General features: G+C 38.8%; 1 protein-coding gene across 12 annotated transcripts in view; it reads left to right on the plus strand.

The window, feature by feature from the left end:
• The window catches only part of Usp47 (ubiquitin specific protease 47), a 225,358-nt gene that overhangs the window by 74,420 nt on the left and 137,242 nt on the right, over positions 1-13,696 (plus strand). For all 12 annotated transcript variants that reach the window (XM_067156578.2, XM_067156582.2, XM_067156579.2 and 9 more), the window contains 2 exons: positions 8,276-8,397; positions 8,485-8,678. In XM_067156578.2, the coding sequence (XP_067012679.1) occupies positions 8,276-8,397; positions 8,485-8,678 (316 nt within the window). The remainder of the gene's footprint in view (positions 1-8,275; positions 8,398-8,484; positions 8,679-13,696) is intronic.

Raw genomic sequence — 13,696 nt, forward strand, 5'->3', positions numbered from 1 at the left:
GCCCGCGAGAACAGCTGATGCAATACGACTGCGGTAAACAGCCCTTGTAAAATGTAATACCGTACCAGTACTCAGAAAAACTAATGAATATGGATTGAAAACAAATTCACAAACACTACACTTACTAACAACATCCGACACTAATAAGAGAATACGAGTGTATTATTAAGAATAAAAGAGAATGAGGAAATAAAACATCACTCACCGCTAATGGCTGGCACAGGAAGGAGGTTATGGCCTACAAAGGAAACACTCCACTGATCTCAGAGTCTCTAGAACCCTCCAATGATATGAAAAACACTAATTGCTGAAGGAAAATGCAAAAGATTGTGAAGCGTATCGAATGCCACACACGCTGAGCGAGATAGGTTAACCACGTGGCGAATGTAAATATTAGAGTTGCAACTGGATTTCGAGATCATGCTCTGCCGATATAAATTGATATGAATGGCAGATTGGGATTGGTTGGAGGTCTATGCTTCAGCACATAACCACCAGACAGACCCAAAATCTGCCAAAACGTCAATTTAGAAGTAGAGCCGTGCGGAGTATAGTCGAAGTGACCTATAATTCCAGGGAAGTCTAATAAAATACACTGACTTAGCAAATGTCATGGGATAGTCACCTAATAGCGTGTGGGGCCTCCTGTGTCCCTGCGAACTGCAGTGAGACGCCGTGGAAGTGAGTTGACAAGTCCCTGGTAGTCCTCTGGACACAGCTGACACCAAACCGTTTGCAGTGCTGGTCTCTTCATGGGTGCAGGATCCATGGCACGGAGCCTGCATTCCAGGACATCCCAGATATGCTCAATAGGGTTCATATCAGAGCTCCTGGGTGGCCATGCCAGTCGTTGGACCTCCGCTGCATGTTCCTGGAACCATTCCCGGGCGACGTGGGAGCGATGTGGCGGCGCGTTATCATCTTGAAACACCGCAGAACCTTCTGGGCGCTGGAAGGCAAAAAAGTGGGTGGAGATGGTCTCCGAGCAGCTCAACATACTACATACTATTCAAAGTCTCTTCCAGAACAACTAGAGGGCCCATTCCATACCAGGTAAATGCACCCCAGACCATAACAGATACACCAGCGCCCTGGACCACACCGTCGAGGCAGGCGGGGTCCATGGTTTCATGTGGTTTGCGCCATACACGGTGCCTCCCATCGGCATGATGCAGTTGAAATCGTGATTCGTCCAACTATATCACGTTACGCCATTGTTCCAGTGTCCATCCCCGGTGACTGGCGACAAATGCGCGTCGTTGTGCCCGATGACGTTGGGTTAACAATGGCACCTGTGTGTTCCTACGGATTGTCCACTGGGAGAAGTGTCTAGCATTGCCTGTGTTGAATTGAGCCGTGGTTTGTTACACGGTTGCCCGTCTGTCACTATTGGCAATCCGTCTCAGATGTCGCTGGTCATGGTCATCGAGGGTGGCTGGACGGCCTGTCGTTCGTCTGTTGTGGACGGTGACGCCCGCATTCAACCATTCACGATACACCCTGGACATGGTTGATCGTGTGAATATCTCAAATATTATTATATTATTTATAGGTCCACCAGTTCAATACAATACACTATTTCATATATAGATACATACATACATACATACATACATACATACATACATACATACATACATACATATCCCACGTCGTTCCATCTTAAGCGATGGATCGGCAAACGAAGCTTTTCCACCAGTTGCGGTCCCTGAACTTCTCTCCTTCATCAATGCTGTCCAAAGTATGTCCTCTCTGTTGAATGTCAATCTTCACCATGTCTTTGTACCTGAGTCTTGATCGCTCTCTTGGTCTTTTGTCTTCAAGTTTTAGATCGTACATTTTTTTTGGTAATCTGTTATCACCCATGCGTCACATATATCCATACCATCTCAGTCGCTGCACTGTTATTTTGTCCTGCAGTCTTACAACTTGAGCCTGCTTGCGGATTTCCTCATTACGGACTCTGTCCCTCCGTGTTTTGCCGATCATGCTACGGACAAATTTCGTTTCTGCTGCCTGGAATCTACTAACATCTTTGTTTCTCATGGTCCATGTTTCGCAACCATAGGTCAGGATTGGTACGTAATAAGTTTCATATATGACTCTCTTACATTTTGTTGGTATTTTCTTGTTCCATATTATGTCTTTAACTATTTTGTAAAAATTCTGTGGGGAAATTCCCTTATCTATAGAACCAGTATCAGAGATAACACTTCCAAGATATTTGAATTGATGGTTCATCTGTAGCCGTTTCCCCTCCATTTCAGTGTATCCCATTTGTTGCCTGTATCTCTTCATGACCATAACCTCACTTTTCTCTTGGCTGAAGATGAATCCATATTCTTTAGCAGATTCTGCCCAGGAGTTTATTTGTCCTTGAAGATCTACTTTAGAGTCTCCCCACAAGCATATATCATCCGTGAACAATATAACTTTCATTTTCTTACCTCCAATGGTTTGGTGAACTTTTCTCTGAATCTCGTTCATCACAGTGATGAAAATAAGAGGAGACAGAACACCACCTTGTCTTAACCCAGATTTTATATCAAAGGTTTTCACTTTACTTCAGGTATCTTCATACAAATTCTTGATCCGGTGTATCATGTCATCCTGTATTCCAATTTTCTTCAGTGCTTCCCACACCTTCTCTCTATTCACTGCATCAAATGCTTTCTTGATATCCAGAAAGGCTAACCACAAATCTCGGTTGTGTTCATAGTATTTTTCCATTAACTGACGGACTGTAAAGATGAAATCAGTTGTTGATCTCCCCTTCCTGAATCCATACTGTTCTTCGAAGAGGTTCTATTTCATGTGGGTAAAATTTATACATAATACATAAAAGTCAATGGTACATGTTTCACCCTTTTTTTTTTTACGGGCATCATCAGCCTATATCAATCTTAAAAATTAATGGATATGAAATCTTTCCAATCTTATAAACTATAGAGTAAAATGTTGGACAATGATTTCATAAAATATTATACTATAACGTCTAAAATAACGATATTGCACCAAAGTATGTTACAAAAAAAACTCAGTGAATTAACAGTTTTTGAAGATTAAAACGTGGTTAATCATGAATATTTGAGAGTTTAAAACAAAAATGGATCCTCTTCTTATATATCATTAAGACTGTGACGACCTTGAGTGTAAGCACAATCATCAAAGGGGGATGTTTGTTCCATTCCCATAGCAGGAGTCCAAGATAATAAAATCACTGTCAGTTATTTAAAACAGAAGTGTGAACGTAACAAATATGTTAAAATGTGTAGGGTTGATACATCTGAAAGTTGTAGAAAAGAAAATGGAACTTCTTGTGGAGGCGTTGCTAATGATAAAATGTTGTGTCAAAGCTAGCGGATGTCAGTAATTATGTTGGTGTGGTAATCAATTGGATTCAAAAGACGGTCAAGTGGGTGTTATTAACCCCGTTGAAACATTTGTTGGAAGAAATGATCAAGTTTTTCTGAAACAAAATGGTAAAGAAAGTTAGTTAAATAGTACTGTGCATGAGACTTCCCGTACGTCAAAAATGCCTAAGGCGGTACTTACTCATACGGTGCGTGTTAAGTACGTCGGGCTGTTCCAGCAACGCTAGCTTGACTGAGCTTTCTACTTCTAATATTATAACGGTGTGGCTGAGGCAGTGAAGGACCTGGATGGGGGGTAAGGGTGGGCGGATCCTTGCGCGCAGGTGTTGTTATTGGAGGGCTGTTAGGAGCAAGATGGGCGGGCCTAAAATTTGGCGAGGTGGTGGAAGCTTTAGAACAAGAAGTTCTAAAAGTCTGCGGGATTGTATTATGTTTTGAATTCACAATGCCTAATAACTTTGGAGTTAGCTCATATAAAGGATTTTTTGCCTCCGTGGCATCATTAAGATTATGGTCTTTATTATAGGTTTGGTCTAAAAAGATGTAAAGACTTTCTAATTCATTCATAAGTTTTCCTTTGCCTATACATCTTAGAATAGTGAGATCTTTATCAATTGATGTAAACTGGTGTCCTGTTTCACTCATGTGTGAGCTCATCGCTGAATATTTGTTATGTTTTAAGGCATTGTAATACTCCATACATCTCGTATAGAAGCTGCGCCCAGTTTGACCAACATAACTAAATCCACACTGAGCGCAAGTTAGTCTGTAAATACCAGATCTCCAAAAACGGCTGTTTTTATTATTGACTTTACTTTGATTTGTATTTACTGTTCTGAAAGCAATATTAGTGTCATATTTCTTCAGTGTGTTCGCAATCTGGTGGATGGCTGGGTTATTGTATGTAAACGTGGCGTAACTAGTTTTTTTAGGTTTATCTGGAATGAGATTCGTGGATAGTTTATATTTAACTTTATTGATTAACCAGTTAATCATTTCAACTTTGAACCCATTGAGTTTAGCCTGAACCCATTGAGTTTAGCCAAGTTCCTTATATAGTTTAATTCTCTTTTTAAGTTGTGAGGGGAGAGTGGGATTTTCAAAGCTCCATGTATTAAATTATAGAATGACGCCTTTGTTGAGAATTGGGATGTAAAGAGGAATTATTTATGGTTATAGGAGATTGTGTGGGTTTCCTGTTGATTTGAAAATCAAAAGTATTATTGACGCGTGTGATCGTGATATCTAGAAAATTTAAGGACTGTTTAACTTCGTCTTCCTTAGTGAATTTTACATTAGGGTAAATTTTATTTAAATTCTCTAAAACTTCGTCGCTGTTAGTAACATTTTTGTCAATAACCACAAAAGTGTCATCCACGAATCTTAGCCACAAACATATACCTTTTATATGTTCTTTGATTTTCGTATACTCTATTGAATCCATGTAAATGTCAGCCAAGATGCCGGACAAAGGGTCACCCATGGCTAAGCCAGTCTGTTGATAAATCTTTCCATTAAAGGAGAAAAAGTTGTTATTCAATACAAAATTCAAGATCTTCATAAATTCATCAATTTCCAGCTTACTCAGGCTGCTATGTTTTGAAATATTGTCATAGATAATTTTGACAGTTTCTTTTGTAGGTATATTTGGATACATGTTTATGACATCATAGGAATACCAATGGGACATTATAAATTTTCCAGCTAACTCATTCTTGGTTGCCAGCGTTTCGCCCTCGTGTGCTAGGGTGGGCTCATCAGTTGGTACCTAGCACACCTACCAATACGCTGGCTAGTGCATACCGTGGAGGCCACTGCGAAGGCTAACTGGAGCCACCGGCAGTGCCAATGCACTAAGAGACTTTGTCTCATTATCAAAAATTGATGCCTGCTTGGCCATCAGATGAAACAGATGTTGATTCCAAGCAGGCATCAATTTTTGATAATGAGACAAAGTCTCTTAGTGCATTGGCACTGCCAGTGGCTCCAGTTAGCCTACGCAGTGGCCTCCACGGTATGCACTAGCCAGCGTATTGGCAGGTGTTCTAGGTACCAACTGATGAGCCCACCCTAGCACACGAGGGCGAAACGCTGGCAACCAAGAATGAGTTAGCTGGAAAATTTATAATGTCCAATAACGGACCATTTATATTGGTATTATAAATTTAATCGTTCAGGACAGGTATTTCAGATTCCCTATGGGAATCAACATCTGTAACATCATAGGAACACATTATGTGGTTAGGTTGTAAGTAAAATTTACTTAAAATATCGCAAAATTTGATTGAATTGTTTAAAGGAAGTTTATTATTAAATTTATAATGTTGTTTTAGAAAACCGTTGATATATTTGGAAACTTTATAGGTAGGTCTATTACGGCAATTAATAATCAGACGTATGGGAATGTTGTTTTAATGGATTTTAGGTAGGGCTCTGGCTATTGGAATGCTGGGGTTCATGTTGACAAGTCTCTGTTCCTGTTCATTGAGAAGGATCGTGTGAAGCCAAATTCCCGCACCACTTCCAAAATCGCACTTCCCATCCGTCGGGCACCGACCACCATACCCCGTTCGAATGGTGTCAGTTCACGACGACGCTCCATGTTACACCTGTCACATGCACAGCCACTGCTCACAAGGTCTCCTATACAACTGCCGCTGGCACAGGGGGCGTGTGGTGCGCACACAGCACAACTGCGCATCAGTGCTCCGCTATCCCATGACATTTGCTCAGTCAGTGTATACCAGTTGCCAAGAATTGTAGTCTAGTTGACAGTTAATGAACTGTCCCTTGTGTAGTATGATTCATGGTACATAACCTCTGATTGTGATTCACTCCTAAAATTTAAGGTTAAACCGTGTTCTTGGCAGTGTTTAAACTGGCTAGTTGAACATCGGTTTTAGACAGTGTCTGAGTGATAAATAATGTCTTTGCAATGTGGCAGCCATAGTTAGACATTGTTTAATTGTAAACATTGTCTAAATACCGTTTCTGCAGTCGGCCCACGATGTTCAATGTTAGTAATACTTTCATATTTGCTAGCTATCAATAAATTCCGTAAGTCATATTTTACAATTTTTCTGTAATAATTTGCTAGTTTTTAGGGCATATTTGCTAGCACACTTCCTTAGGTCATAAACTTCAGAACCCTTATGATTATCCTTTTTTGTTCATGTTCGTCTTTTATAACTTGATTAGTAATGTTTGCTCCTATCCATTACTTATATTTACTCGGTGAGTCTCTTTTCTCTCATTGTGTTTGTTCTGTGTTCCTAATCTTTTACCATTTGTCATCATTTTAATTTCCCTTGCCCAGCTCCTGCCAGGTTGGGGTTTCGATGGCACTTCTCCACTGTTGCCTCTCCTTCCACCACTCCTCTTCAGTAATTGTATTGCAGTCCAGTCTCCTTTTACTTATACTGTTCTTGACAGAGTCCATCCATCTTGAACTGGGCCCTCTTGCCCTCTTTGCTTCTATCTTAGCCTCTAACACTTGTTTTGGTATCCTTCCCTCCTCCATCCTCCTAACATGTCCGAACCATCTCAAGTCTTACTCTCCATCCTATCACTCACTTTTTCTACTCCTATCTCTTTTCTAACCTCAACATTTCTTACTCAGTCTCTCCTTGTCTTCCCTACCGTACTCCTCAGGAACTTCATCTCACTGGTCTAAATTTTACTCTCATTTCTTGTTGTCAGAGTCCAAGTCTCGGACACATACGTTAACGTAGAGCTAGAGTAAATCTTGTACATTTACTGCTTGTAATCAGCCTAATAATTTTGTCTTTTCTCTTCTTGCATGTTTATGCGACTTTCACACTTCCCATATCAAGATGCTCCTTCAATGACTCGAGAAGCATTCATCAATCCCTGTTCTTCTACATCCATTTATTTTCAGTTCCCGATGAGCTTGTTTCTGGATGATAGGAAAACTTCTTTCTTCTTGTTTCTGCTTCATAGTTTCATCGTGAGGGCGTCGACACTCAAATTCTTCAGTATTGTCTTTGGAAGTATAGGATATGAAGAAAGCCGGATAATTATTACAAGTTGCTTTACCTCGCACCAACACAGACAGGTCTTTTGGTGATGATGGGATAGGAAAGGGCTAGGAGTGGGAAGGAAGTGGCTGTGGCCTTAATTAAGGTACAGCCCCAACATTTGCCTGGTGTGAAAATGGGAAACCAACCGGTGTCAGGGCTGCCAACAGTAGTGTTTGAACCCATTATCTCCCAAATACTGGATACTGATATAGATTCCTTAGATTCCCAGAGGGAACCTGAAATATTTGTCCCGAATGAGTAAATTTATAATACCAATATAAGTGGTCTGTTATTGGACATTATAAATTTTCCAGCTAACTCATTCCTGGTTGCTAGCGTTTCGCCCCCGTGTGCGAAGTTGGGCTCATCAGTTGGTACATAGCACACCCACCAAGACACATGGCTAGTACGTACTGTGGAGGCCACTGCATAGGCTACTTGGTGCCACCGGCAGTGCCAAATGCACTGTGAGAGAGACTTTGTCTCATTACCAAAATATTGATGCCTGCTTGGCATTATATTATTAATACTGGATACTGGTCGCACTTAAGCGAGTGCAGGTATCGAACTCGGTGGAAGACAGGTGGACTAAGAAGAGAGAGCCTGTCTATTCTAGGATGGCAGTGTATGAAGATGGAGAGATCGTACTAGTCCTTTTGTGTTTCATGTTTGTCCTTGTCTTCTCTTTCTATTGCTTCCTCTTTCTGCAGTGGCCTGTCATTGTTTTTATTTTATTATTATGTGTTCCTTTGCATATTCCTAACTTTAAATGACTTACTGTAAGGGTACGATAGCAAAAGATTTTAAAATCTTGAATTGACCAATTGTGTAATCTTGGCCTATGATGTGTTCTCCTTCCAGGAAAGATGATAGATTATGTTAAATGCCTTGAATGTGGTACCGAAAAGTACCGAGAAGACACCTTTCTGGATATTCCATTACCTGTCCGCCCATTTGGTAGTTCGGTAGCGTACGGTAGTGTGGTGAGTATATTAGCAGAATTGTTATTTAAAAATATTTTTGTGTTTTAACACATTTCTATCTCGATTAAATTGGTGTCATTGTTTCAGAAAGAGGCATTAAGGGCCTTTGTACAGCCTGAGACGTTGGACGGTAATAACCAGTACTTCTGTGAAAAGTGCAATAAAAAATGTGATGCCCATAAAGGGCTCAAGTTCTCGAAGTTTCCATACCTCCTCACCCTACACCTAAAACGTTTTGATTTTGACTACACCACGCTGCACAGAATTAAACTCAATGATAAGTAAGTAAACTCTGTTTAATTCTTAGTGTCGTGTGTATTGTTCATGCAGGGAGGGATAAGTCACTTTTGCCAATAATTTGAAAACTTAGAATGCACATTTCTTTACAGAGTTTGTTCAAAATGGAGACCCTGTTCTGTGGTGCACAATTCACAAATGTCAGATATGAAAACCGGCAACAAATTTTTGGGGAAAGGGACTTTTCCCACTGCTTTGCTATTTCTTTGTGGGCCATTCTACATGGAAAAATCAAGGGATGATTGCATTATAGTTTTTAAAATATCTGATATTTTAGTCAAATATTCTTGTTTGAAAATTGATAACAAAAATAGTTTGAAATTTCTTTTTCTTGTGTGCCCTTTCATATGGTAGCCATGCTTCCAACATGATCAAATCTACGTTTTCAGGAGGCAGTATGTACTAACAGCTTCATATGTCACGATCTGTAAGAGTGAAAAGACTTGAAACGGGAAACAGTTTGCTGCATAAACAAGCAGCTTGCTTGTACTTTAGTTAGCCTTTCCCTTTTCCTTGTTTCAGCATCTAAACATTTATCTGAACTTAAACCTATGTGGATAAAGCGTTTTATGTCATTGTATGCAGACTGAAAATGTGGCAAATTAGAATTCGGCCACAATTTTCAAACACTAGCTATAAACATGGATATGTACATAATATTAAAGACTTACCTGGAATATCGGGTGTACTCCGTCATAGAAGTTTGTAGGATATTATTGAATTTTTACGCAACAGCATGTTAGCACATAAAAGGCATAAGAGGCATTCAACAAATAAGTTATTAGCTTAATGTCACTCTGCATAGAAATGGTCAGAAGATCAGATAACGATGAAATAGTTTGTTTGTACATTTGTACGTAGAAGAATTGACATTCGGTTGCATCCAGCAGCAGTTATCGTAACTGAGTTGAATGACGCAGCACAGCTTGCTATCTCTCGCAGCACCGCGACATGCTCCTCACAAAAGACTTGCCCCAAATTATTCAAAAATAATCACCGCAATGGAAGTTGATATCAAAATATAATATTTTGGTTAGAAAAATCTTACTTTCTTGATATGTAGTGTACCTGAGATTGTATTATGCACAAAATTTGCTTATCATTGAACTTCTTTCTCACACATATTCGACAACAATGTATAATTTCTGGAATAACTTGATGTAGTAACAATCAGTCAACTCAGTTTCGAGCAAGTTCTCTTTGCGCGAAGATAATTAAATGGTGTACTTACACCCTGGGTGACTAATCTTTGATTCTACATAATCTAGTTGGAGGTGTCTCCTGTTGTTTCCGTTTGTTTCCTTTAATTACTGTTTCCTGGTTTTAAAAAAAAAGTTATAAAAAATATTGAAAAGCACTCTGTAGGCTCAGTTGCAATGTCAAAATATGAATGTAAAATTGGTCCTTGTGTAGTTTTATATTTTTCAAACTTTATTTGAACAGTTTTCGATTTAATTTTGTTGGTATATTTTTCTGGGTTGTAATCGAATAAATTATTATAACTGTGAAAAATCAAACCCATTTTTAAGTACGAATATCTAAGTGGTTGGCAGTTCATCAGCTTAGCCATTCAACCAGAGAGACAGTCAAATAAAACCTATTAAAACTGTATTTTTTAATAATCTTACAATAATGAATAATCCCTTTGTGCATATAATTTGGCAGTATGTTGTGTTCTACTTGCTGTAATTACATTTTAGATATTTGTAGGTTGTACATTTCATTTGAGGGGGCCCAAATTTTTATTTTGGTAGGCGAGCCTGTATCACATTAGTTACGCCCCTGTATATCAGATAGTGTTGGATATAGCTAATCTTTGATTCTACATAATCTAGTGGAGCTGTCTCCTGTTGTTTCCATTTGTTTCCTTTAATTACTGTTTCCTGGTTTTAAAAAAAAAGTTATAAAATATATTGAAAAGCACTCTGTAGGCTCGGTTGCAGTGTCAAAATATGAATGTAAAATTGATCCTAGATTAATATTATATATTGGAATGGTATTTGAAGGTCCTGAATCTAAGTTGCTCACGTCAGTCCATTCGTCAGCATCTTCGTATTTCCGGGGCACTCCAGTCGCTCTTGCACCGAGAAGACTCGCTACTTGAATTTCCATCTTTGGACTCTTCAAATGAAAAATCACTTTCATCTTCATCCATGGAGTTCAAAATTGAAGAAATCTCTTGCTAACTGACTGTTCTTACTAAACAAGTTGCAAAATAACTATAAAATGCAAAATGCCGGTCTCAAAACTTGTGACACATGCTTGACTAAACACAATAGCCCCTCACAGCTTGTAAAAAAGCTAGCAGGGATATAACGCAACTTTATTTGAGGATTCCCTTTTCAGCCAGACCTAAAAGTGTTGTTTACTGCCACCTTTTGAGTTTATGAGCAGTATGTGTGCTGGAAATGCTGGATCTCTGACCATTTAATATATTAAATTCTGCTTGCGGGGAAACCTGTTATGGGATTTAATATGTTGATGGCCAATGAAGATTATTACCGAATGAAGCGGTATACCATGAAAGCGAATCAATAATAGATACAATGCGGAGAAGGAGAATTGCCCTTTTTTTGGTCATGTGTTCAGACTGTCAGAAGCCCGGCTAGTGAAGCTGTTATTTAGTTACTTCTAGAAAAATGAAACAAAGAAAACTTGGTTCACAGAGATCATGAATGATTTAGAAGAATTAAATTTATCAATGCTCCGCATTGAAGACAGAGAAAAGAAGAGGATTCTAAGGAATAAGCACTTACAGTTCAAACTCATAACATTTGAACGAAGGAAGTACACCATTACTGACAACGAAAGGGCAACCAGGTCTGACAGCATGAAGACGTTTTGGGAGTGGGAGAAGAAGCTGAAAATCTGACTATTTAATACTATTAGACTTTAATATGTATGAGTGATTAAAATCAATGTATGTAAAAAGCAAAATCCACCCTCAAAGAGTTAAGCCATATTTTGTTCAAATCCTGTTTTTGGAGGACTTTAATCCAAGACCTCAAACTTTTATGAGAAATAAGGTCTAATTGAGTGACCACCTTTACGATACAATATTCTCTTTTATTTTATTTTAAGAAAAGGGACATGTTTCATCTCTTCTATTGTGAGACATCTTCAGCCTAAGCTATTATGATAAAACACATGATAATCTCAATACTAAAAATCAATGACATAATTATATTAAAATGTTGAAGAGTCAAGTTGACTCAGTCTTTCACATTTAAACACAGATTAAAAAAAAAAAAACACAGTTTGTGTATGTCTTAAGATCAATTATTGAATGATAAAAGTCCCATTGTGTTTTAATATACAAAATGAATTAAAAAGATGGTCACAGCATGCTTAAATCGGAGTTCAAACTTGAAGTACGTCAATGTGATCTCATGTTGGAAGCTTTGAGTACGTGAAAATCTAATCAAAGAGGGCTTGTTTATAGGTGGAATAACTCAATGTTTAATTATGTGGCCAGGCAGTTCTTGCATTCCATATGTTATTTGGAAGATTTCTCCACCCTGTTTGTCTCTCTCCCTTGTCTGGTCGTCTCGTACGTGGCTCCATGTGGGACTTTGCCTCGTCTCTCTGTATATGTAAATAGAAAATCTTTCTCTTTTTGCTTGGGGTTAGATTTAAATTTTCTCGAAAGTTCCAATAACTCTTCGTGAAACTGAAGTTGAACGCCTATTATGATCTCTATCCACAGTAAAAATCTGAAGGTCTAGTTTTTACTGGTTTAATAGTTGTAGAAGTTTTAAGTGAAGTCGGAATATGTCAAATATACTGCTGTTTATATGGATGTGTGTGTAACAAAGAACATTGATAATTATTAATAAGTTGTATTTAATTGTTCAAACTGTTAGTATGTGGATACATTTTGAGACTGAGCTGTGATCCAACCAGCCAACTTGGTTTGAGCTACTCAGCCTGGCTATAACTTGCTACAAAATTTTACATCGTGTGCTGTATTTCCTCACGTAATTTTGCCATTGCAGGAGTTCTACATCATGCTTTTTTAAATTCAGAGTGGGGAAAAGTTTCTTCGTGTATTTGATGCTTATGCTTTCTCTAGCATTTACTGTGTAGTTCCGTAAGTGTTGCCAGATTTAGGTGGCAAGTAGCAGCCTTTCTATTTTGAAATCTCGTATATCCAAATTGTAGTGCTTGACTAGTTCAGTATGTGAGTTGCTGCTGACCTAACACAGTAACACACTGCTGTGTATTGTGAAAATACAGTACTATATTCCATGCAGTTGTTCACATGTGTTCTCCGATCTTGTAACTGCTTATCCACAGTGAGCAAGTATGCAAATAATAGTGCATTGTATAGACTTGTAATCATCATCATCATCATCATCATCATCTTAGTAATTAATTATGTAACTATGCTGAGATTCACAGGGATAGGCAGTGGGATGCAAGTTTTCAGTGTCAGAGTGTAATGTACAGTACTGGCAGAAAGAGAAAAATGTACTTCAAGCAACCTACAAGTGTTGTCAACCATTTCACTGTCCGAATACTAGTAAAGTTTCCACAAATAGAAGACGAACTTCTGGAATTTGTGATATCGTTGCTGTTATACCGTTTCTCATGACACGGGATTTCTTCAAGGTTAATTGAAAACAGTTTCAAGAAAACACTAGTCTTGAACGTGTTAGATGGGAGTGAAGATGGTTTGCTCTGGAAAAAAGAAAGAGACACTGCAACAGCAGTTCTTCCTTCAGTAGCTACGGCAAATAGCATATAAATGAAAGGATCCCCACCCCTTACGTTGTGCCATTATACATAGATGTGATTGGCGCTTCAGTTAATTTGCACTTATTTTGCTTCAGGTACTGTTATGGGAGTGTGACGCATCGTTGCAATCCATCTTGGAACAATAACATAAGGACTCAGCAAGTTTGAGTCCTCTAGCCTCTCACACCCAACTCCAAGCACGTAACCAACAAGAGGTGCCCCCGTTAAGCCGAGCAACCCAGTGGAAGATTCGGGTAACCAGTCC

The sequence above is a fragment of the Anabrus simplex genome, chromosome 12 (genome assembly GCF_040414725.1).
Source record: "Anabrus simplex isolate iqAnaSimp1 chromosome 12, ASM4041472v1, whole genome shotgun sequence".
In the NCBI taxonomy this organism is placed as follows: domain Eukaryota; kingdom Metazoa; phylum Arthropoda; class Insecta; order Orthoptera; family Tettigoniidae; genus Anabrus; species Anabrus simplex.